The 26,083-nt window shown below is 42.7% G+C and overlaps 1 protein-coding gene across 4 annotated transcripts in view; it reads right to left on the bottom strand.

Moving 5' to 3' along the window:
* PNPLA4 (patatin like phospholipase domain containing 4) overlaps positions 1-25,700 on the bottom strand; it is a 43,378-nt gene extending 17,678 nt beyond the window's left edge. The window contains exons 1-6 of one of the 4 annotated variants that reach the window (XM_054008196.1): positions 25,531-25,700; positions 23,257-23,605; positions 22,184-22,301; positions 13,492-13,676; positions 7,520-7,614; positions 7,201-7,336 (exon numbers count right to left, since the gene is read on the bottom strand). In XM_054008196.1, the coding sequence (XP_053864171.1) occupies positions 7,201-7,336; positions 7,520-7,614; positions 13,492-13,676; positions 22,184-22,301; positions 23,257-23,415 (693 nt within the window). In that variant the 5' untranslated portion in view covers positions 23,416-23,605; positions 25,531-25,700. Of the gene's footprint in view, positions 1-7,200; positions 7,337-7,519; positions 7,615-13,491; positions 13,677-22,183; positions 22,302-23,256; positions 23,844-25,530 lie in introns of those variants that run through there. The other 3 variants (XM_054008178.1, XM_054008186.1, XM_054008205.1) reach the window with 3 other exon arrangements.
* Between the last annotated feature and the right edge of the window lie 383 nt (positions 25,701-26,083).

The following is a 26,083-nucleotide window of genomic DNA, read 5'->3' as shown; positions in this document are numbered from 1 at the left end:
ACAGGGAAAGAAGGAAACCTTCCAAACATGCCACTGGTTGCCCCATCCACCCCCTATAGATTTTGAATAAATGTTTTCCAAATATTGCCTAAAATACAGAAGATTGCATCCAATATTTTAAGAGGTTTTGGGGAAGAACCCCTTCCCCAGCTACCCCAAGAATCCTCATTCCTATTTGTTTTCAGATCAGCACACATTCACAATCGTGACCAAGTCTATGTGATGGCATTTAGAAGAAAATGTTGGAAAGCACCAGAGATGTAGCCCCTCTGAGCTCAACATACTGTACACATGCACTTTTTTTTTTTTTGGTGGTGTATAGGCCTGTTTGAACACAAGAATTTCCTTTAGATATGCCCTTCTTTTCCTCTTATTCTGCCCTGTTACCATGAGATGATACAATGCTACACTGACATCAAGATCCATGAAGGCAGTGACTAAACATAGTGAACTCCCTCTAGTATCCTGATCTACCTTCAACACTGGTAACCATATGTTCTCTTTTTTTTAAGTGGGTTCCAGTGAATAAGAGAAAATCATGAAACAAATATTTAAGAAGAAAGCAAAGGGACATACATACATTTAAGGAATTCTTTTTAGCAAAATTTACAGAAACACCGGGCCAAATTCAATAGCAAAAGCCTATGTGAACACAGAGTTAAAGTTGCTTGGTGGCATGTTGTGCCCTAGCATAATGCTGAGTTGAGCAAAACGCAGACTTCTGAAAACCAGGAAATGCAGTTAAAGTTTCCCAGGCAAACTTAACTCTGCCCTCTTTCAGCAGTGTCCTAATATACCCCATTAACACACAAACCTTTACTCTGCCAACTCCACAGGAGTTCTTCACCTCCTTTTAAGCCCTTCACTCATCCACAGGATTCCATCTATCACTATTAAAGGACAAAAAAGAAAAATAAAAGGTTGCCCACACCACTTTCCCTCCATCCTCTTTGAGCATATTACCTCAATATGCACATAACACATCCTCATACTGGTCCTTGGCACTATTATATATAGGAGGTTCCAGATTCTGGGGTACACTCGCATACTTAGTCAACACCCTAGAAAGAATCCACATGTGTGCAATTTACAACGCCTTTTACAATTCCTTTATACTTACTCACAGGATGCCATTTCAACTTACATTTTCACTATTACAATCCTCTCATATTCCTCTCACTGCTGACAATATTTTTTGTAATACAAGCCTTATGCCCTGCTATTGACATAATCTACCTAATTCTGTATGGAAATGAGATTTACTGCATCCTGAAGGTACACATGCACCTCTTCTCTTTTCTCAGACATAAGAGGGTGCAAAACACAGATCTTCTCATATCACAATCACTACTCTGTCACATCCCTCAAAGTAATCCACAGATCTCGTAAACTCACCTCACTAATGCCTCTAGAGTTCAGTACAGCTACATTGGACAGACTACACACTTCACCCAGAGTGCATGCAGATAATAAATGCTTAGACTGCTCTTGTATCCCAGCTCATCACTGACAATATCCTTTGTAGTAAGATCCTTGTCCTGCTAATTATATAACATAGACAATTCTACACTGAAATGATGCATACTGGATCCTGAAGGTACACATGCAGATCTTTCCTTTGCTCACATCAGAAGGTGCAAAACATAGATTTCATATCAAAATCACAGATATCTCAAATTAATCCAGATGTCCTCATGTCCCAGAAACACACCTTTACCAAGCAGGCACAACTACTGCCTCCACCATTTAGTGCAGGTAAAACTAACACATTTATTGCACCTGGAGTGTATGCAATTATTTCCCATTGGCTACTGCCAGCTCCAGGGAACCAAAAGGAAGATGGTGTAGATAACTTTTTGTGTGTGTGCTTTAATAGTGCTAGAAAAAATCATGTAGATGAAAGTAAATGGGTTGAAGAAGGAGGTGACAAACATGTAGCTTTCACCTACTGCGATGCTAGCAAAGCAAAGGTATGTGTATTAATTTTTGCTACTGAATTTCCTAGTTTTCTAAACAGGAAAAGATATGTTGTTGGTAGTAGTTAGTAGCCATTTAGGCAACTGTACATATCACGCCCCACAGTTTGCATACTGAGTCTATCCTTCCCCAGCCTCCCCCCACATCCTTCAACACCCCTTCCCCCAGTCTCGCCACTGATCTATTCACATTTCCCCTTCCAAACAAGCCTCCTTCCCACTATACCCAGGCCACCCACTGCAAGCTGGGTACGCATCTCGCTGAAGCCTCTCACCTAGGATTCGGAGTGTCACAATTAGCCAGCAGCGGGATCAGGAGGAGGAGGACCAAGGCTTTTAAGAAAATGAAGGAGGAGAGGGGCAAACTCCATGAGGAGGGACAGCTCCAGAAGTTCCGGGATAAAGAGGACGAACAGGGAGCAGGACCAACTGCTCATGGCCAGAATGATATGTGGGCCAGCAGCATGGTTCAGCTAGCTCTTGTGCTGCTCCACAGCCACTTCATGGCACAGTTCAAGCACCAAGCCATGTGCTGGCTGCAATGTCTGTAGTTGACCTGTAATGTCTACATATATCTTTGCATGACTCAGAATGGCTGGACAGTGGAGTTTGGAGAGAGAGAGAGAGAGAGAGAACCTGCCCGACAGATGTACCCCATCTCTGAGAAAGAGGGAGGTGGCAGAGCTTGCAGTTTCTTTGCCATACAGTAAATATTTTCAGTCAGCAATAAGCCCTCCAATTTCCTGATTTAATGTTCTACCAACACTTATTAATATTAATCATATTGTCACTGTAGCAGTTAGTTACTCAGACACTCAGCCAACTCAGAGAAATCAATCACTGCTGCTGGACACAAATCTCTGATGCAGTCTTAATCCGCTCTTAATAGAACACATGAAATGCACATCAGGAATAAGATGCAGATCATTGTCTCCCAAATGAATCACCACAACCTCAAGATCAGGGGTGGGCAAACTATGGGCCACGGGCCAGATCCGGCCCGCCAGCCACTTTAATCCGGCTCTCGAGCTCCCGCTAGGGAGCGGGGTCTGGGGCTTGCCCCACTCTGGAGCTCTGGGCAGCTCTGTGCGGCTCCCGGAAGCAGCGGCATGTCCCCCCTCTGGCTCTACTCTGCACGCTGCCCCCATCCCAAGCGCTGCCCCTGAAGCTCCCATTGGCCAGGAACCACGGCCAATGGGAGCTGCAGGGGCGGCGCCTGCAGACGGAACAGCGTGCAGCAGAGCTGCCTGGCCGCGCCTCCGCGTAGGAGTCAGAGGGGGGATGTGTTGCTGCTTCCGAGAGACACTTGAGGTAAGCACCACCTGAGCCTCACCCTGAGCCACTCCCTCTTGCCCCAACCCCTTGCCCCAGCCCTGATACCCCTCCCGCCCTCCGAACCCCTCGGTCCCAGCCCAGAGCACCCTTCTGCACCCCAAACTCCTCATCCCCAGCCCCACCCCAGAGTTCACACCCCCAGCTGGAGCCCTCACCTCACCCCCCCCACACACCCCTCCTCCAGCCCAGAGCCCCCTCCCGCATCCTGAACTCCTCATTTCTGGCCCCAACCCGGAGCCCGTACCCCCAGCCAGAGCCTACACCCCAACCCCAATTTTGTAAGCATTCATGGCCTGCCATACAGTTTCTATACCCAGTTATGGCCCTTGGGCCAAAAAGTTTGCCCACCCCTGCTCTAGGTAGGTGACAACCTGTTAAGCCATCAGTTAGATGCTCCAGAGTGGACAAAACATGATGCCAACATAGGCCACCTCTCTCCACTCCAATCAGCCCATAGTCAGCAATTCCCATGTCATGGTTTACTCCTTGCTCTCCTGCAAACTTCAGTAACCTTGTGATCCAGGAATCTACCAGAATCCACATGTTGGCGAACCTGGCAGCGCTCAAATTCATTTTCCCTCAGGAGTCAAGTATCTACTCAGTCAGTTTGAAACTTCCATCCTGTGTGTCTTTGGAAACACCGCATAAATCTGTGCTGAGATCAAGAAGTAGCCACTTCCCCTCCTTTCCCCCCCATTCTCAGAAACTAGTAACATAGCTTTTCTCAGACAATCCAAGGCTTGCTTACATGTCCTCATTTCCCCGCTCCCTCAACAGCAGCAATCCCTCTCCTGTCCTCTTACCACAAAGTCCTCTGTACCTAGTTCCTCTCCACTTGATGTAACAAAAATTTTGGTTAGACCTGCTGCTAACAACATGAGTTATTAAATCTTTACTACACAGAAACATCAGTGGATGTTCACTAACACCAATGGCATTGGCACATTCCCTTGAACTACCTAGGCATGCATGAAGTGGCTTCACAGAAACCTTCTAATGTTTTTTCTTCTTTATTGGTGCTTATGCACTGTAATCCTACCAGATTGCACAGGCAAAGAAGTGAACTTGTTCTTACACATCACTCCCTGGGGTCCCTCAGAAACTTAATGGGTGCCATACTGTACCGTGGGTAAAACTTTACTCACTGCAGCCCCCAAACCCTCTGACACCTTATTTACCCACTCCTCTGCTCCCTAATACCCCTCTCCTCCCATTCCAGGAAGCAATCACATGTCTATTCCCCCCACCCCCGCCCCAGATACTTTGATTACTCACAATAGAATTACCACCCATGACTCAAATTAACAAATTTAAGGATGAGCTAATCACAAGGTTTCTATGAAGCCACTTCATGCATGGCTGGGTAGTTCAAGGGAATGTGCCATTGCAGTTAGTGAACACCCACTGATGTTTCTGTGCAGTAAAGATTCAATAACTCATGTTGTTTGTGACCAGTTGTTTCTGTTAAAATATAACATGTTTTTATTTTATGGGAAGGTTTATTATGAACACAGAAGAATAATAAACAGGCTGGGCAACCTCCAGCCACTCAGTCCAAAACTCCTTTTATCTTAGTGGAGGCTTTTAAGTAGCTCATCCTTAAATGTATTAATTAAAGAATGATCTCACAGCCATCTATCTCCACAAGGGCTGTGGTTCCTCCAGTCATTGGTATTTCTCAGTTTAACAGTACAAGGCAGCAGAAAGAAACCAATTTTTTTTATTTTGGGGAAAGTGGGGTATGGGATGGTGCATGAGTGCAACAGCGCCCCTCTGGCCAAGTATAGCACAGCCCTAGAGCTTACCTAGCACGGGACTGAGAGTCCAGTCCTGGTGCCCAGGAGTCTGACAAGCTTTTCTTGGGCTCCAAGTCCGCCAGGGGGTTGGTATGGGAACCCACGCCCGCCTACTCCACTGGGTTCCAGCTCAGGGCCTTCAAGTCAGGTAAGCGAAATCAGGGTTCTTCGACTCTGACAATGTCCTGATCTTTTTCTTACCTTTCCCTGGTTCTTTGCAGGCTCTCCACCCTGTTGATCAGTTCATCCCCTCCTGGACTGTTGTTTCTGGAACGCTCTTTAGTAGTTTGCTGGCAGGAGCTTTTTTCTCCAGCCTGCTCACTTCTCTGGTAACTGCCCTGCCACTCTGCTTCCCAGCCCTTTTATCCTCCCAGCTGCTTTGAGGCTTCCAATCAGCAGCGGCCAGCAGTGCCTGTATTAACACTGTGGTTGCTGGGCCAGTATGGGGTACATTCACCCCATGACAGGGGGTTTCTGTCACTCAGGAACCACTCAGTCAAATGACCCCAAATTTGGATCATAACGTTATCCTGCATCCCCATGACACACACCAAATTTCAAAGCAACCTTAGTAACCAATCAGATTTTAAAGCACTTACAGTGTTGATAAGTGAAAAGTACTGCACATTGGAAAAAATAATCCCAACTATACATACAAAATGATCGTCTCTAAATTAGCTGTTACTATTCAAGAAAGATCTTGTCGGTCATTGTGAATAGTTCTCTGAAAACACCCGCTCAATGTGCAGCACTAGTCAAAAAAGCTAAACTTGTTAGGAACCATTAGAAAGTGATAAATAATAAAACAGAAAATATCATAATGCCACTATAAAAATCCATGGTATGCCCACACCTAAATAATGAGTGCAATTCTGGTTGTCCCATCTCAAAAAAGATATATTAAAATTTGAAAAAGTACAGAGAAGGGAAACAGTAATCATTAGGGATATGGAGCAGTTCCATACAAGGAGAGATTAAAAAGACTGTGACTGTTCAGCTTAGAAAAAAGAAGACTAAGGAGTGATATAATTGATGTGTATAAAATCATGAATGGTATGAAGGCAATGAATAGGGCAGTATTATTTATGCCTTCACATAACACAAACTAGGGGTCACCTGATGAAACTAAAAGGCAGCAGGTTTAAAACAAACTTGTTCCCATAATGCACAGTCAACCTATGCAAGTCATTGCCATGGGTTGTTGTGAAGGCCAAAACTATAACTGGGTTCAAAAAAGAATTAGGTGAGTTCATGGAGAATATGTCCCTCAATGGCTATTAGCCAAGATGTGCAGGGATGCAACCCCATGTTCTGGGTGTCCCTTAACCTCTGACTGCCAGAAGATAGCAATGGATGACAGGAGATGGATCACTTGATAAATTGCTCTGTTCTGTTCATTCCCTCTGAAGCATCTGGCACTGGCCACTGAAAGACACTGGATACTGTGTTAGATGAACCATTAGTCTGACCCAATATGGCCATTCTTATGTACTAGAGTAAATGGCAGGAATGTAAATCTTGTAGGTATTTTTCTGAATTGTTGCATGCACTCTGTAAATAATGTACATTTTCTTAAATACTGTTCTCAGTTTGGGTCTCACAAAGATTAAGTGAGCGTTATGCACAACTTTGGATAAAACTCAACAGACTGAGACCAACTGAGCTGCATCACATCAATAGTTCGAGCTCCTGCTCTGTACAAAAACACACTAGAAACTTTTTGAAAAATGGCTAGTTTTTTTTTGGTTTTGAATCTCTGGAACTCCTAGCCCAAATCTGGGTAACTGCACGATCATGAGGCACAACACATTTGAAAGGAATCTGATTAAGCATGTTGATTTTAGAAGACTTAAAAACATTGACCTTTAAACAGAAGTTGTGACACAACCTTAACTATAGTGGTGCTGCTGTGCCACTATATTTTTGCTTGCCTTGGTTATGTGGGCAGTCCCACTGAAGTCAGTGAGATTACTCAAATGAGTAAAAGGAACAGGATTTAATCCAATAAAAAAAAAAAAAAAAAAAAACATGTTACAGACCTTGGGAGACAGGCATGCAGTTTCATTTACAGAAGTGATATGCAACTTCGTTACCTTAATGAGATCCTCCCTGGAGGCAAAATTTGAAACCAAATAATTTTTTCCATTTTTAGTGTTGGTGATTGATACATAGAGACGATTCTCTGCTATCTCATGAGCATTAGAAGGAAGAAAAGACTCTATACCTGCCCTATAATAAAGAAAATGATTAACATTATTCACCATTAATTACTGAACGGCTTAGAAATATTTTAGAAGCAGAAGAAAGCTGAGCTTTCCATTGTACAAATAGCCTTCTATACTTTCTCACTATTTTCACTAATTTTGAGTTTTATATAGAACTGAACTTAGAAAAGTACATTGAGATACATACCTAAGTCTTGTCATGAAATCATAACCTGGTGTCACTGCACCAAAGTACAGTTTTCTAATTTCCTCTGCAAACTTATAGGTAAACTCCTCGCATTCCTGAAAATTAAAATGCTTAGTATGAAAGGTTCTGTAATTATTAAAAACCATGTCCACCTGAATTACACAAAATGTTAATTATAAATAATTGTAGTGTAATGCTTTACCCATAGCATATTAATTGATGAGAGCTTACTTTACCAAAAAGGAGTTACAAGATAACTGATGAAGTCTATGTTTGCTCATGTCCCATTACAGGCAAAGCATATGTGGATAAGATAAATGAATTACTTTTCCACACCATACCATCTCACTTGTGTACACCATATGGGAAATAATGTAAGAGAAAGTTTTATATATTCATAGAAAATAAACAGCATACTTTTGGGATATATATATCAGGTGAAAGAAAAAATCCCAAAGGTATGCTATTTATTTTCTATGAATATCACCCATTAGATGAGGAATCCACTGACATGTATCATTGCAGAAGTTAGCTTTTATATCAGGGAATTTCAATGGAAAGTGACGTCTTAAAATTCACTTAAACAATAACAATATAAATGAGGTATTTCAAGACAGCTGTATAAAAAGAAAGACTGAAAAAGTATTTAAAGGCTCCTTCCTCACTGATGAAAAAGCAAAATTTCTGCAGTTACTGGGAAAAATTAACAAGAACTGATGACAACTGAAGTGGGTAGGCAAAACTGACACATAAAAGACATTCTGAGAACCAATCTGCAGTAAATACAAGCAATTTAAAATGGAATAAAGGTAATATTGCATCTGATCCACAAGAGATTTGACAGCCTAGCCTACCTACCCCTCAGGACTTCCATAATTCTGATCCTGTAAAAACACCCCAATAATTTCAATCTTACATGTAACTAAGGGCAGGCCCGCCAACAGCAATTCCAGGTCCCAGGGCAGAACAGTCAATGGGCGTTCTTCCGGTACGGCCAGAGCTTCCACATGCTCGCTTGGTACCACACCATGTGTGCCTAGGAGCCCTGTGACCCGCCCGGGCAATTTAAAAGGCAGCCACGGGCCCCTGGGCCCTTTTAAATCGCCTGGGCCCCTGGGCAATTGCCCCCTCCCCACTCCCACATTGGTGGGCCTGACTAAGGGCCAGTTTTCTGAAGCTGCTGAACACAATTACTTTATGTACAGTAAATATGTTTTTGAGACAACATATTAAATTCATATTTACTTGCAAGTATTGAATATACTGCTATCTCTCACCATTTTATTGACAAGTCTTGCAACATCTAGTGTTTTTCTTAAAGTTCCAGGTCCTGATGTCATGTTATAAAGGGAAGAATATTTTTTTTAAAGGAAGTTTCCAAACCTCATAGTTGCAGATCAAAGCTTAGAAATGTGAACCCTAAAATGTCAGAAGCTCAACTGTCAGAAGGCAAATAAAAAGAACCCAGTATTTATTTGCTTTTAAAATGATTTTCAGAGGGTCTAACTTTGAATGCCTGAGATTAGCAAAACTGTATTTGTATGAATTCCTATTCCATTTTGTGAAAAGAGCTGTTCCGATTCTAGTGTCTTGAAGAACCTGCAATCCAGTTTTCAAAACTGGTTTTCAAGAAACATGTTGTACCTAAATGCACTTTAAGTGTTCAGTTGTACATTCGAGTGGTCTATAAATAGTTTAGGGTTCTTTGGTTAATAGCTTCCTGCATGATGAAATACTGAATTTGTTGCAATAAATAAATAAATTAAAAATAAAGACTTGGATCAACCATTTGGAGATATCCGGTCACAGGGATTTTTGTTGCTTGTTTGTTTTGGTTACATGTTATAAAATCAGTGCTCAGAAAAGGTAAAGATTGACAGCCCTGAAAACAGAAGGCATCCTATCCACAGAAGAGATATATACCATTGGAAGCAGTAAAACTTCCCCATACCTTGAATGTGTCTTAAATCTGGCCCACCTAAGCAATCCACCTAAGTGACAGAGGAAAATTTAGTCTCCCTACTCAGGTTCTCTGTATAGATTGGCAACATATGTGTGAATTAATGCTAACTGTGATATATTTGTACTAGAAACAAATCTTCACTTTAACATGTCAGAGATCAACTTATTTCTCATAGGTCAAACAGATATCAGATAGGAACTACTGACATAAATTGGGCTCTATAGAGCATTACCAATTCCAAATCACCTGTTCATTTCAAGTGAATAAGTGTGGACACACTTTGTGAATTCAGTATTATAGGCTATTGTTTTATATGAAAGGATCTATTCATAAGAAGAATTATTCACTTTTGCCATCAAAAAGAACATCTCCCTTTTACAACTACTCAAAGTTATGGTAATGAGATATTTGTTAAAATATCTAAAAGCATCAGTGTGACTTAGGAGCCTAAGTTCCATTTTCAAAAGTGACATAGTATTGATATGCCTAAAGATGAAGAAACTAATGGAAGTTAAGTGCCTAACCTGCTTAGGCACTTTTGAATATCATATTCGGCACCTCACACATCCCAAGTGAGTGATCTAATCACTGGACTAAAGCTTACAAGGGAGCTGAGCCACCACTTCTTCACTACCCATGTTGTGAATCTAGTCCTCCTTTCTTTTGTTTTAATCAAAATGCCTGAAAGTTAAAATAAAAGTTTTGGGGTCAAAATGTTTTATTTTGATGTTCTTGAAATGTTTTGATTTGTAGGAAGTTTTCCAAAAACTTTTTCAGTTCAACGCAAAACAAAACTTTTTTTATTTTATTTTTTAAATTTTACAGCAAACTGAAAAAGTCCATTATTCACCAAGCACTAATTACAGCTCACCTCACTTTTAGACTCTCTCCTCAGATTCAGAAACCCACACGAGAGCTCTGAAATCAGGGGTGGGAGAGAGTCCTAATTATGATTTGTCTAACTTAGCCATATTTGGAAAAAAAAAAAAAAACTAACTTTTTCTAACAAAGTTGCTTTTATGGATATCACATATGTCTATGTTGGAATGTTCTTTGTAACATTCTTTGTTCATGTTTTGGCTCAGATGGAATCTTTTTTGCTAATGGTAAGAATATATAATTAGTGACAGAAAAGTTGAATAGAAATTTCAACAGAAGTACAACATTTGAATGAAACACATTCTATCCACAAGACTGAACTGTCTTTGGGTAACATCCATGGGAATTAAGAGATACAATAGAACCTCAGAGTTATGAACATCTCAGGAATGGAGGTTGCTCGTAACTCTGAAATGTTTGTAATTCTGAACAAAATATTATGGTTGTTCTTTCACAACTTTACAACTTAATACAGCTTGGAAACTTATCTGGGCAAGTAAGTGTATCCAATATTCTGCCCACTGGATAAAGAGAAAAAAGGCTGGAGGCAGGGTACGTGAGATAGCTGAAATTGATACCAGTCAAAGGAAAGAGGCCAGAAGGAAGAAGTGAACAGAGCAATAGAATTTTAAGTTCCAGTCAACAGAAGAGAGAAATAGACGTAGCTAATCTCAGCCAATTTATGCATCCTAGTTTTCCATTCGCCCTTGGTGAGCAACTTTTTCAGTCTCAGTTCAACAGGACCCCTAGCCTGTGCACCTTATTAATAAAAGACAGGAAACCCTCTTTAAGAAGGAGGAAGATATCAATTTTACTATTTCATCTATCTGATTTCTGTAGTCTGCCAATGCCATACCCCTTTGCTGACTAGAGCTCCAGACAAATAGCCCTTGTTCAGGCCCCAAACGAGGTGACAAAATGGGAAAACCAAGAGATTGTGACACAGAGTTTATTTTCCATCTGATCCCTCAAATAATATTTTCCTGATAATATCAAAATTGATGTTTTATCATTGCCTAACACATTGATATTAAATGTTCAATATTTCAATGTTTAGCAAGGTTTGGTCTTCTTCAATGCTGTATTCAGTCATTTCACAAAGAAATAAGAGAGGCAAAATACTTTGTTGGTAGTTATGTGTATTGAAAACTAAACCCTTTTAGGTATGTCTACACAGTAGTTAAACACCTACGCTGGCCTGGATTAGCTGACATTGGCTCCATAAGAAGTGCAAAGTGGCCTTCAACCAGCCGAGGTAGCAGTGGAGAACTGCTGTTGCAGAGAACTCTCCACCAGACAACTCTGCTGCTTCACCAACTGTCTCCCTCCCTACTTCCAGCCAAAGGAGGAGGGAGTATTTGGGGGGTTGGGGGGTTAAAGCCTGGGTGGGACAGGTAAGGGGAATGGCAGAGCAGAGCTCTGCTATGCATCATCCTACATTGGCATACAGGGACAGCCCCAAATTCTGCAAGGCCACATGGTCCTGAATCAGAAAGCAACAATCGGCTTCCTGCAAAGATCCCACCACTTCTCCACCCTTTGCTCCACCTAATCAGATCTTGGACAAAATAGAGAATCAAAGCCTATAACTGCGTGTGTTAATATCAGTCAAGTAAGAAAGCACCTGTCTGTTCCTTATATCTCCTTCCTTACAAGGACAGCAGACATGTTTACTGAACAGTGTCAGCAGTTGGCTGTAACTACCAGCCTAGAACAGAAACTGATTACCTCTCTACAGCAAACTTTAATAAATTAAGCATATCACCAGCACAAATCTCACTCATCACTTCCCTCATACTGTCTCCTAAACCCGGGGTTCTCAACCTTTTTCTTTCTGAGCCTCCCGCTCCCATCCCAACATGCTATAAAAACTCCAAGGCCCGGGTGGTGGTGGTGAGGATTGGGGGCTCTGGGTTTCAGGCGCTGGGGGGCCCCCCTCTGGGCTTCTGCCCGGAAGGGCGTCAGGGCTCCAGCCCCTGGGCAGGGAGCACGGGCATAGGTGTAGTTTGACTTCTATTTGGGGTGGGGGTGGGGCAGGGCCGGCAGGGCTCGGAAAGCCAGCTCCGCGCAGTGGGGCTCGAAAAGGGAGCGCCACCTCCACCCCCCGACTAACCTCAGCAGATCACCCAGCTTGTCTGGGTTGGGGGAGGCGCAACCAAAAATTATAACTCAAAGGTGACGGGTTCAGCTCAAAAAGTTTGAAAACCACTCAGGGTGCAGGAAGAGGGATCCTAGGGGCTGTGTATAGGTGGGGGGCAGAGCTCAGGGTGCAGGGAGAGGGGTAGCTAGGGGCTTTGCCAGGAGACACCCCTTCCCACATGGTCACTGCTGCCTGAAGACTCTGCGGAACCAGGTCCCCACGTCTGGGCGGCTCTTACTGGTTGTGCAAGCAGTCAAAAGGGGCTGGGAGCTGAGGAGCAGCCACAGCCCTGGGCACCAAGAGGGGGAGACGAGGGAGCGCTACACTGCTCCCTCCATGAAACCTGTCAGAGCAGCAGCCACCCCACACTGCCCAGCTCCAGCTTCCGACCACCGACCTGGCCAGAAGGCGAGGCTTCGGGAGGGGGGAAAAGGGGTGTGTGGAGCTGCCACCGGGACTGCCCTGCTCTGGGTAAGGCACTGCAGTTTGGGGGTCAACGCACCCCTGAACTCCCCTCCACCTCTGCCCATGGTCTCGGGTCTTCTGCTCCACAGGGCACCAGGGCTTGGGGCTCACGGACCCCCTAAAACTGGCTCATGGACCCCCAGGAGGCTGCAGATCCCCAGTTGAGAACTGCTGTCCTAAACTACAAGAATAGAAATAGTGTATGTATGACTTTACATATTTCAACAAATCTTCATCCATATATGACTTCAAAATTATACAGCCTAAATATAATCTTATGATGTAAATTGAGCACATACTTCATTAGTTGGTAAGCGTTTTTAAAAACGGTATGAGGAATATACACACACGTTCTTTGTTAGGGAAAGCAAAGAGTTGTGAGCTCTGCTCCTAGACAAGAACTAAAACAAAACAAAACCTGTCACCAAATAAAAATAGTGTCACCCTAAAAATCTTACTTTAGGAATTCAAGTTTTTTCTTAAAAAATCACTACATTCTAAATGAATTAGTTACTTTTCAATTACCTCTATGTTTTCTGGCATTGTTAACAGAACTGTGGCAACCAGTGATCCTGCAGAAGCTCCTGCAAAAGCCTTCACAACCTTCAGTAACTTCTTACCATGTCTGCAAAGAGCAGATGCTGCCCCCAAGTGGTATATACCCAGAAACCCACAAGCTGCAAATGACAGGTTGAGATGTTTCATTTTTGCTGTGGAAACAAAATTTTGCCATCAGGAGATGGATCAGTTAAATGCTTTAACAAATTTATTTTTTGCTATATAACACACACAAGCACAATATCTAAAAACAGCTGGCTTGTTTTCAAAGGAGATGAGCATCTTCAATCCCCAATTAATTCAGTAGGAGCTTGTAGGTGCACAGCATCTTTGAACTTCAGGGCAATTGTATTCAAAATGCTGCTTAGTCAAATACTGCTCCATTTCTATTGTTCCAAGTGGAAAATTATTTTTATCCACAATAAAATATTAATAAAGTGTTTTTATAAATGTTGTGTTCCTCTGTTAAATTAAAAAGTTTAACACTGTATATTGAATAGATATGATTTCCCATATCTGGAGACCTAGTAAAACAACTTAAAAAAATAATCAATGATTCTAGTCATTTTCCAAAACTGTTTGATGGATTGGTACAGTTTAAACTCATTTTGCTGCTGGCTGAGATGGTTAAAATTGCTCAGAATTGTAGATAATTACATCTGGTCATCATATTCACTTTAAATGTGCAGTACTGATTCTAAAATAGTCTTGGAAAAACACTTTTCCCCTTTCATTATTGGAATTAATTTACTTTAGAAATGCTACCATCAGCATCTAATAATGCAGAGACAAATTTATGTAAAAGGCATTTCTTATTCAGAGAAAGGAAAACACGTTATAGTTGCAATCTATAGAAGACACAAAAGAGAGACAAACCATAGTTATATAAAAATAAAACAAAACCCACCACAAGCACTTTAAAGGAGCTAAGGGTCTAATTCCTTTGCCACGTGGCCCGTCAGGGAAATCCGCTGGCGGGCCGAAATGGTTTGTTTACCTGCACAGCCCACATGTTCAGCCGATCGCAGCTCTTACTGTCTGCAGTTCGCTGTTCCAGGCCAATGGGGGCTGTGGGAAGTGGCAGTCAGCACATCCCTCAGCCCACGCCACTTCCCGCAGCCCCCATTGGCCTGGGACAGTGAACCGTGGCCAGTGGGAGCTGCGATCAGCCAAACCTGCGGATGCTGCAGGTAAACAAATTGTTCGGGCCCGCCAGCGTATTTCCCTGGCGGGCCGTGTGCCAAAGGTTGCCGATCCTGGTCTAATTTAAACTAACAAAATGTAAAAAGGGAAAATTAAGCTGAAGTTTAATTTTTAACTTTCCTGTTGCGCCCAGATATAGTACCTTGGATTTTTGCAGAAATAGTGGTAGAGGTACGAGAGCCAGGGTGCCTTATATTCATTTATATTTCTTATAATCTCTATATAATCCACTTATTTCATGCAACTTCTTCTGTGTGTTTTGGACTGGACTTGTAAATCATGCAAAAATAAAAGCTATAAAATGAATTCTCTTTGAATATATTGTATTTTAAAGGTAAATTTAGCTGAGGTTGCCAAGGCATGCCAACGTTACTACAATAATAAGGTCGTTAAAACTCAGTGTGCTTCTCAAACATATGTTCACATTAGGTTACTGTGATGGACTCCCCCCAGGGTGCCACCTGGAATTGGGGTACCACTGAGCCTCCCAACCCTCCAGCCTAGGCTCCCTTTATACTGTACTGCTGTGACCAGCCTGCACTTTCACCAGCACACATACAGGTAGGTACACACCCAGCTGCAGTTACACGCAGATGCTGTGTCCAGCCCCTGCATGGGAAGGCTCCAGCTAGGGAACTTCCGAGCTACTCAGGCACGCACCCCTCTGGAGCATAAACCCCAAATAATACCATCTTACGCTGCACAGGGAACTGTACAGCATAAGCTCATGAAATTCATCCCCTTTCTCAGTGTGGAGAGGTATACACAAAGTTTTCTGCCCCAGTTATGACTCCCACACACTGGTTTTAGATAAAGCAAAAACAAGTTTATTAACTACAAAAGACAGATTTTAAGTGTTTAAAGGGATCACAAACTGATCAAAGCAGATTACCTAGCAAATAAACAAAACATGCAAATTAAGCTTAATATACTACATAGATCAGATATGAATAGCAAATTCTCACCCTAAGAGATGGTACAAGCAGGCTGCAGTTTCTTAAGGGGAAAGCTGCACCAGCTTACAGCTTGGAATCCCCAGGTGTTCCATTCACAGGCTAAAAATCCCTTTAGCCTGGGTCCAGCACTTCCCCCAGTTCAGTCTTTGTTCCTCAGGTGTTTCCAGGAGTCACTCTGGGTGGGGAGTCAGTGAAGAACCACAATAATGTCACTCCCCTGCCTTATATAGCTTTTGCATATGGTGGGAACCCTTTGTTTCAAAGCTTGGTTCCCACACCAGTCAGTGCAAAAACACTGATATCCCAAGATTCAGACCAGTACCAGGTGACCTGGTCACATGTCCCTGTAGTGTCACAGCAGCCATCACTCAGAGGCTGTTTGTAGTGTCCTCAGAAAGACCCCCACGTGGGAGATAAGCTTCTTCTAAGGCCTACTGTCTTCTCCTAATGGCTCATTAACCTGAATGGGCCATCTAGACTGAGAACCTGTAGCCTAGTAAGCGTTCCCCAGGTATAAACACTTTTGTAATACAGATTCCTAACTTCAGATACAAAAATGATACATACATACAAATAGGATAATCATATTCAGCAGATCATAACCTTTCCAATGACACCTCACATGACTTATCTTGCATAAAATACATCATAACTATGTCATAATTATATTATAATAATATCACTATGAAGAATATGGGGTGCAGTGTCACAGTCACTATGGACAGATTTGTTTGATCCTCATTACCTGAAGAAATATTTGAATTCTCTAGGCATTAAGACTCCTTGTTTTCCCAAATTTAGTTTGCATGCCTCTAACACATCCTATGTGTACAGTACAGGTTTAGGTGGCTTCATATGGTGATGTGATGAATGACCAGAAGAATAGAGCATTTTGAAAAAGAAGCCCCTAACAGAAGGTTAAATCCTTTATGCTTCCTTCATTTAGTATGGATTAAAAGCAGGAAGAGGAGAAAGATTTCCTCTCTGTATACAGGTTTAAAAATACCTAAAAAGCTCTTGTTGAAAGTCTATGAAAAAGCATCAATACACTATCAAGAAACAATTTGATACATTTTATACATTGAAGTCTGTACTTTGTTTAAACTTCTGCGCTGAACCTCTTCCATCCATCCATCAGGTAACACAGAAATGAATCATTAACGTATGGGAGATTTTCTGTTGAAAGTGTAAGACTTTCTTTAAAAAAAAAAAAGTGTATTGTTTAGATGGTGTTAATTGGAATTCACTGAAAAAACACTTCCTACCTTGTCTCTAATTTTTTTGTGGGGGAATATATAGAAGTATCACTTAATCCACAATGACTACTGCTGTACAGATAGATGCCTCCTCCCTGGCAGGAGGTTAGCAGCTATTTAACGACACAAAGCAATATTACCAAAAATCCCCTAACACCCCCCCCCCCCAATTCAATTTAATTACTCTGATTGTTCTAATTTCCTATATGGAAACCAAAGGTGAAATCCTGGATTCATTGAAGTTAATGGCAAAATTCAAATTGACTTTGGCGCCAGGATTGCACCCTGTTTATCTACTGGTTCTAATTTTAATGACAGGAAGAAATCAAGAAGATTGTGTGATAATGTTTAATATGTTTAATCTCTATTTTTCCCCTATATAGAACTAACTTATTTATAACTGTCATATTTAATTCACAGAACTTTATTCTCTGTGGCACAAAGCACCAGTGTGAAGCTGTAATTTACAAAATAATAGATGTCTATTTCAAGAAAGATGAGATATACTGTAAACCAATTAGCTGTATAACAAGCAAATTAAGTGATATGTGAGAAAAGTAACTGGAGAATATATATGAATATTTTATGTAGAATTGCTGAGACAATACAAAGACAAAATAAATGTTACAGAAAGTGTATTTTAAGAAGAAAATGTAACAAGTAGAGAACAAAATTAAGATTTGTTCTGAAATCAGAGCAGCTTTTTTTGGTAATAACTACATACTTAAGAGATAATCTAAGCCTAGTGTGCACTGAAATGTTGACGCCAATGCTTTTTGAAGTGCAAGGATGTAGAAAAAGAGATATAAAAAATGATACAGACTAACTAAAACCAAAAGCTATGGTCTGTTATGGAGCTCACTGGGAGAGTCTGTTTTCCTCTACATTTCTCCATAACGTTAGTGGCAACTTTCAGAACCTTATTTTAGTTTCCAAGATAAAGTATTTACATTTCACCAAACATTTTTGTTTTCGCTTTAGTCAGTAAATTAATAAATACCTCTCCTGTTTAATTTACATTGAATTTGGCATTGACTGTTGTATCTGGGAACATCAGATAGTTGTTGCTTGCCAATGTTTTCAAAGAGAACATAACTGTGCATTTAAGGGATGCAGAAACAAGTAAACATGACTTAAGTTCAGATTCATCTTAGGGTATGTCTTCACTAGCAATGTTAAAGTGCTGCCGTGACAGTGATTTAACTTGGCTCTGTAGTTTTTTTACAGCACTTTCTCCCAGCGCTGTAAAAAAAAAACCACCCCCACGAGGGGAATAGCTCCCAGCGCTGGTGCACTGTCTAAACCAGGGGTAGGCAACCTATGGCACGCATGCCGAAGGCAGCACGCGAGCTGATTTTCAGTGGCACTCACACTGCCCGGCTCCTGGCCACTGGTCCGGGGGCTCTGCAGTTTAATTTAATTTTAAATGAAGCTTCTTCAACATTTAAAAAAACTTATTTACTTTACAACAATAGTTTAGTTATATATTATAGACTTATAGAAAGAGACCTTCTAAAAACGTTAAAATGTATTACTGGCACGCAAAACTTTAAATTAGAGTGAATAAATGAAGACTCGGCACACCACTTCTGAAAGTTTGCCGACCCCCGGTCTACACTGCCACTTTCCAGCACTGAAACTTGCAGCGCTTAGGGGTGTGTTTTTTTCACACCCCTGAGGGAGAAAGTTTCAGCGCTGTAAAGTGATAGTATAGATAAGGCTTTAGTGCTGTTGCGGGAATAAAGGGAAGACAGCTCCACTTCCCCCGCCCAGAGACTTCTAGGGGCTGGTTTGCCACATGGCACAAACTAGGGCAATCCTGAGGGCTGCCCTAACTGGTGCCCCTGTTATAAAAAATGCCTATAGCTATTGCAAAGTCAAGGAGACAAGCTTGCCTAGGCCACACACCCTACCACTCTCAAATTAATCCCTCCCACCTCTGGCTCACCCATGTCTCATGCATCGAAATCCTTCCTGCATCTTCTGTGAAGCAAGAACAGAGCAGACAGAGCAAACTCTATGCCTTGAAGCAGGAGGCTTCTGTACAAGGGATATTTTCTGGGACAGGCTTACCCCAGTATACTTTGCATCAACTAAGCTAATGAGAAAGGGTCCCTAGGCAATGGCAAATCTGGCATTCTGAACAGGTGGGCAAAGGCATAGAGAATTCTACAGTGTGCCATAACAGGGTCCCTAGGGTACAGCTCTGGGTAGAAGAGAGCCAAAAAACATAAGGGTATTTATAAATCTGTAGCACTGGAGTAGTTTAAAATGAAAAACACTCATGACTAAGCCTTTGTTTTTTAAAGCTCTGTCCCCTTCCCTCTGCCCCAAAACATCTATGTATCAAACCTATTCAAATTTAGAACTAACCCTTCCCCCACAACCCCCCTCCCCCATAACCATTTAAAACTTCCTTTACAAAAACAGCAACAATTTTACCTGGCCTGTTTGATGATTACACTGGACCACTGACCAGTAAAGGTGGTCACTAGTTCAAAATTCCAGTGCTGCAAATAAAAGGCTGTCAAGCAGACAAGAGAGTCCAATGTCAGCGACATAAAGGAACTGCTTGAACTCCTACTGCCACAAGAGCCTTCTTAAGTGTTCTACAGAACTGTTGTTTAAAGACTTGCAGAGACCCTGAATGAAGTGGAACCAGTAGTGAAGATGCATCTACTTATGTGTACAAACCCATTTGAACTGAAAATGTATTTTAATTATTTTAAGAGCCAAAGAAAAATCAATTTCTATATAGTTGGTATTTCTTCTCTTAATCTGTCTTGTCTATTTAGGCCCTGATCCTGCAATGTAATACATGTGGGTGGATGAAGGATGTTTGCTCACCCATTGAGTCTGCATGTACTGCAGGACTGTAACCTTACACTCTAAAAATTTGAGGGCAGGGCTAACTCTTACTATGTATATGTACAGCAGCAAGCACAATGAGGCTTCTATCTCTGTTGGGCTTCTGGGAAATACCGTTACACAAATAATAGTAAAAAATATTTTAAAAATAACAACCCACAGCCTAACACTTGCTATAAACTTATTTCACCAAAAATTTTAACAAGAATTAACAAAAAGGAACTGCCAACAAATGGGCCATTTTTATGAACAAAAATATACTGAATGAGAGCTATCAAGCAGTCTAGATGAGATATGATAAATATTTGCATTAAATTAAAAGCTTTAAAATATTACATTAGCACACTGGATGGTTAGATACGATGCACTGCTAGTTCAATAAACAAGCTTACAATTTAACTTGGACTTTACCTTGAGAAAATAAGCAAAGGCATGAAAGAAAGAGATGCAAGGTATTTACAAATCCATACTCACACTGAGGCAGCTTTCCAGGGATTGTAAAATAACTATCAATTTAATAAGCATCAAGAAACCAGATAGGGGTAAATACTTATGAGAGTCAGCCTTTGGTGTATCTTCAAAACCACAGAAGCCCAAGTGGATGAGTTGTATCAAGCACAAAGGCTTTAATCCAAAAACTACTGAAGACAAAGAGAGTCCTTCCATTGATTTCAATGGGCTTTGGATTGAGCCCAAAACGCACACAAAGACTCCATTACTAAGTCACCTCATGCTACCACCATACAAGCTAAAGAACTACAAAATAATACCAGATTGTGTCCTAGTTATTTAGTAAACTGTTCCAGGATGGAGGGATAGCTTAGTAGTTTGAGCATTGGCCTACCAAACCCAGGGTTGTGAGTTCAATCCTTCAGGGGGCCACTTAGGGATCTGGGGCAAAATCAGTACTTGGTTCTGCTAGTGAAGGCAGGGGGCTGGACTTGATGACCTTTTGGGGTCCCTTCCAGTGCTATGAGATAGGTATATCTCCACATATTTAAAAAAAATAAAAATAAAAAAAATAGCTTCTTCTGAATCATCATCCAAGTCCCAATAAAGTATACAGAATGACTTCAATTTGATTGGACCAATAGTGTATTGGGTGAATAAAATTTATTTTTTAAATTGCAGAACGTACCGCAGTGAACCATAATTATTATTATTTAGTGCGCTGTGGAAAAAATACAAAACCCCTTTTTATCAGCAATAAAAAATTCCTGTATGTTGCTTTTTCTTTTTTTCAAAATACTTAAATCCATATTATACAGCTGTGACGTTGTGCAGTCTATATGGTTTTATAAAAATATAAGTGAATGTAATGTGACTGGGATATGCTTCGTGCAAAAGGTCTCTTGTAAGGTATCATTACAAAGCTCATAATCTACTGAGTGTGATCATCCTATTTGTAGAAATGTACCACTCTAGTATCTAAAACTAGAAATATAAAACATAACTCTGAGGGCCTATTGTAATTATGTAAAGTGTGGGCTATTAAGGATGGTTTGGAATCTTGATGACTCCCATTGTCTGCAGATGGCCGCATTTACCTGTGAGTCTTCCTGTATATGTGTGTGCTGGCAAGTGAGTAATGAAGTCTTGCAGTGACATGTGATCATGTCACCTGAACTGGAATCCATCTTTAACCTGGTGCTTTTCCAGTGAGGGGGGATGGAAACCCAGAGGGACAAAGGGTTCCCGCCTTATGCAAAAGATATATAAAGGGGTGGAAGAGAACAGAGAGGGGGAGGAGCCATCATGAAGAATCCCCTAGCTATCACCTGAGCTGCAACAAGAGCTGTACCAGGGGAAAGAATTGTGCCCAGGCCTGGAAGGTGTCCAGTCTGAGAAAAACTTACTGAAGCATCTCTGAGGGTGAGATTATCTGTATTCAGTTTGATTAGGCATAGATTTGCGCATTTTATTTTATTTTGCTTGTGACCGACTTTGTTCTGTCTGTTACTACTTGGAACCACTTAAATCCTACTGTCTGTATTTAATAAAATCACTTTTTATTTAGTAATTTACTCAGAGTATGTATTAATACCTGGGGGAGCAAACAACTGTGCATACCTCTCTATCAGTGTTATAGAGGGTGAACAATTTATGAGTTTGCCCTGCATAAGCTTTATGCAGGGTAAAACGGATTTATTTGGGTTTAGACACCATTGGGAGTTGGGCATCTGAGTGCTAAAGACAAGCGCACTTCTGACAGGGTGCTGGAGTCCTGAGCTGGCAGGGAAAACAGAAGCAGGGGTAGTCTTTGCACATCTGGTGGCAGCTCCCAAGGGGGTTTCTGTGATCCAACCCGTCACAACAGTAACTTGATGATAAAAACAAGATAATTGAGATTTAACTGAGAATAAAAGTATTAAATACCTTCCATCATGAGTTGTCTTCCATCATATGTTGCTTTGGGTCCTTTCCCATAGGCTGTTTTAACTTCCTCAGCAACAACAGCGGTTGTCATGTCCATTATCAGCCATTCATTCTGTACCTGGGACACCCACATTAAGACAATCAAAGGTTAATCTTTTGAAGGAAAGAATAAAAGGAATGGTTGCAGGAAAAATCTCAGCTTATTTTTTTCTGAAGTATTTAAAATAATACTGTGAAAAATTATGATGTGTTCTTTAAAACTAGCTGGGCATGTTTTCCTTAGAAAGGTGAATAAAAGCTCCATGTCATTTACATATTTGTACAGTGTCTAAACACACTACCATATATAACATGTTATATGCAATTTTTTATAATAAACAACAGCATGCAATAATTTACACTTTCAAAGCTGAAACTAATCTAAGTAGATGTCTAAAACTAGGTACAGTAGACTATGCCACTTACAGGCAGCATGTGTAGAACATGATCTGCAACACCAAGATTAAGTTTTATTTCATAAATGATCCTGTCCACTGCTTCAGTCATGTTTCCACAGCCTTAGGCTTTTCTCCTTGCATACTTTTCATAAAGATACTCAAGTTCTATGCTCTTATCCTACCTTAACAAATCCTTTACCTCTTTTTCTGGTCTTAGTCCTCGTGTGTGTGGGGATGAGGCACAAATTCCCTTCTTCAGTAAATCAAATCATCTCAGTCCATGCCCTCCTGCAGTCTCTCCTAAACACTTATTTCTTTCAGCTAGTCTTCCACCAGTAATCATCTTATTTTTCCTACACTATAACTACACAGAGGTTTTATTTTTCTCTTAAGGAAGCTAGAACAACAAGAAACCTATATGGCAAGTCACATATCCTGTTACTTCCCTACCTCCACCCCTCAGTCTGGTCATTTTTCTGAGTTAGTGTCCAAACCTGCAATCCCTTATGCCAATAGTCCTCAATTAATCAAACCTTAAAACAGTAAACTCTAGAGGAAGGGATCTGGTCTTGTCATTGAAAGAGCACCATGAATACCTATAACACCATAGAAAAAATAAATAAAGTAGATACTTACATTATATGTGGATTTAACGTGTGTGGCTCTTAGATTGCAGTAACCCAGAACACCAGTCCAAAACTGCCGAGTTTTAAAAAATATGCTACCATGCAGTCCACCCTCTTTCAATGGAGGCCATTGCCTTTGGATGCTACACATGTGTTTAGTGGCCCACATTCCTCTGCAAAGTAGCCCCTGAATCCAGATGGTGTAACAATAAATGGATTTGCTCAGAACAGGATCATTTTACTGCCACAGACTTGTAATGAACGAAGTAGCTACAACACCACCAGATGAGTTTATTGCTGGACATTACAAGGTTATGCAAGGGAGATGTCCTATCATCCACTAATAATATTGAAAATACCTGGTGGAAAACACAGAAAGCCAAAACCAAGTTGAGTGATAAAAAAAGAAGCTGTATGTTAAGGCCCTGACCCTACAATGGGAGCCATGTAGAAGGTAATCAGTAACATATCATGCAAACTGATCCATAAGGACTCTGCTTGCACAGATTAGATTGCGTGATTGGGCCATATTTTGCAGGTGATAATACAAGCTCTAGAAAAACAAGGTGGGTGAAGTAATACCTTTTTTTGGGCCAACTTCTGTTGGTGAAAGAGACAAGCTTTCAAGCTGAAGAATTCTGTGTAACCTTGTCTCTTTCATTAACAGAAGTTGGTCCAATAAAAGATATTACCTCACCTACTTTATCTTTCTAATATCCTGGGACCACGGGTGCTGCAATGGGGGGGGGGGTCAGGGGGCCATGGCCCTCCCACTTTTTGAAAGTGGATGAGCCTGGCCGATCCCCTTTTCACCATGGGCCTGCCCCAGCCAGATGGCAGCTGGAGCCCAGCAGGGGAGCCTGGGCAGCTGTTGGGCGCCACGCCACAGACCCTCCGGGGTACAGGGCAGAGAGCAGCCACTGGCCAGTGTCCCTGCTCCATGGTCCCCTGCCTGAGACCAACACAGCTATAACATTACAAATACAAGCTCTAGACAATTACACAGAAGAACTGAAAACACATTCCTTGTCTGGAAGTTCATGAATGCTAAGTGTCAAAAAAAAAAATGATAATCTACGAGGGAAGATTGCCTTGATTTCCGCTTCAAATAAAACACTGTGGGATCCTGATAATCCATGACCATAAAGGGAAACCATCAGCTTGAAATGTAGTCAATTTCAAATGGGAGTGAAAGGCAGCTTAAATGGGAGGGAAAAGTCACTACACCTGCCCTTGAGTGCCCCTTCCAATGTAGTCTGTGTTTTACCATCACATTTGTCTTACTTTTAGAATTTTGGAGGAATTTATTGCCTCAAACACCTGCACTCAGTATAGGATAGAAACTGTACAGCTGCCTATACAGTGTCACCCAATACCAGGGCTGGCCTTGGGGTAGGGGGGAACCTGGGTGGCTGCCCAAAGTGCAAGTGATCAAGGGAGTGCAGTGCAGCAGAGCTGAGGGGCACAGTTCCCCCACCCCCCGCAATGTTCCTCCATACCCTCCTAGGGGACTGTGAGGGGGAGAATGAGGAGCAACACCAAGTGCTCCATGCATCCATATCACTTTCCCCACCTGGGCTGGGAGGCGAGCATCAGGAGCTGTTGCTCTCTGTCTTTCTCTCAGGAAGCCAGGTGGGGAAGTGACCTGGATGTAGGAAGTCCCGATGTTGTTCCTCGCTCCCCCCGTTCAAGGCGAGCCAGCAGCTCTGCTCAGTGTATGCAGGTCAGTTTCCCCACATGGGTGCAAGGGGGGGGGGGGCAGGGGTTAGGGAGGATGGGGAGCCTACGGTGGCCAGGGGCACCGCACCCATGGGGGCCTGGGGCACGAAAAGAGAAGCTAGCCCAGGGCACCATTTTCCCTAAAACCGTCTCTGCGTAATACACACGGGGTGTGTGTGTGTGGGGGGGGGGGGTAAATCTAGTCTGAGCGGAGCTGGAACAGTTGCAAAGCTCTGTGACACGGCTACAGCAGGGCAAGGGGCGATTCCCGCCAGGCTACAGCGCAGCGCAGTCCCCCCGGGGTCCGTGAGCATAGAAACGTAGGGCGCGGGGAGTCGGGACCCGTCCACCCCCACACGCTGAGGCAGGGCTCGACGACGGGCCAGCAGGACGCCCCCCCGCCACCGCAGCAGCCTCTGCTGGGATCCGCCTAGAGGCCCAGTGTTTATGCAGGGGGCGGGGCTGTCCTGGCACGCGCTGTGCTGGCTCCCAACGTCAAAGCGCCGCGCGGGCACAGCACTTGGGGTCCAGGAAGGGCGCTCGGGAGCCTCGCACACCCACGCACCTCGTCTCCCTGCACGCGCCGGCCGGCCGCCGCTGACGCGCCTATTGTTCTACAAACTCAGCGCCAATAAACCGAGCGACTCCCCCTAACCCCACGCCGCCCTCTCCTTGTCGAAAACTTCGCGAGATCTCGCTTCCCGCCCGCTGGGAGGGCGCGCACCTCTGGAGCTCGAGTCGCACGCGTGTGACGCATAAAGGGGCGGGGCAGGATTAACAATTCGCCGCTCTGTGCAGTTCCGCCCGACATGGGCTTGCGCACCTCACCACGGGTACGGTGCGCGAGGACGGACGAAAAAGTGCACGTCACTCACGCGTCTTCTCCCCCCCTCCTCCCCGCACATGTGCCGTGTGTGTGCTGGCGCTGGCACGAGGTACACAGGACTTTGCGTCAGAGGAGCTCCTGGCACAATCCTCCGCGCCGCTCCCGCCCCTCCCTCACGCGCGCAGGGAGTGGGCAACTGGCCGGGATCCTGCGCGCGGCGTAGCACGTGCGAGGCCCTGGAGCCCCCGGGCAGGAGCAAAACGCCACAGCGGGCACTGAGGAAGGGGAGGGT

The sequence above is a fragment of the Malaclemys terrapin genome, chromosome 1, assembly GCF_027887155.1.
Source record: "Malaclemys terrapin pileata isolate rMalTer1 chromosome 1, rMalTer1.hap1, whole genome shotgun sequence".
Lineage (NCBI taxonomy): Eukaryota > Metazoa > Chordata > Testudines > Emydidae > Malaclemys > Malaclemys terrapin.
Note: the sequence above shows the minus strand (reverse complement) of the source record. Positions and strands in the feature narration are given on the sequence as shown.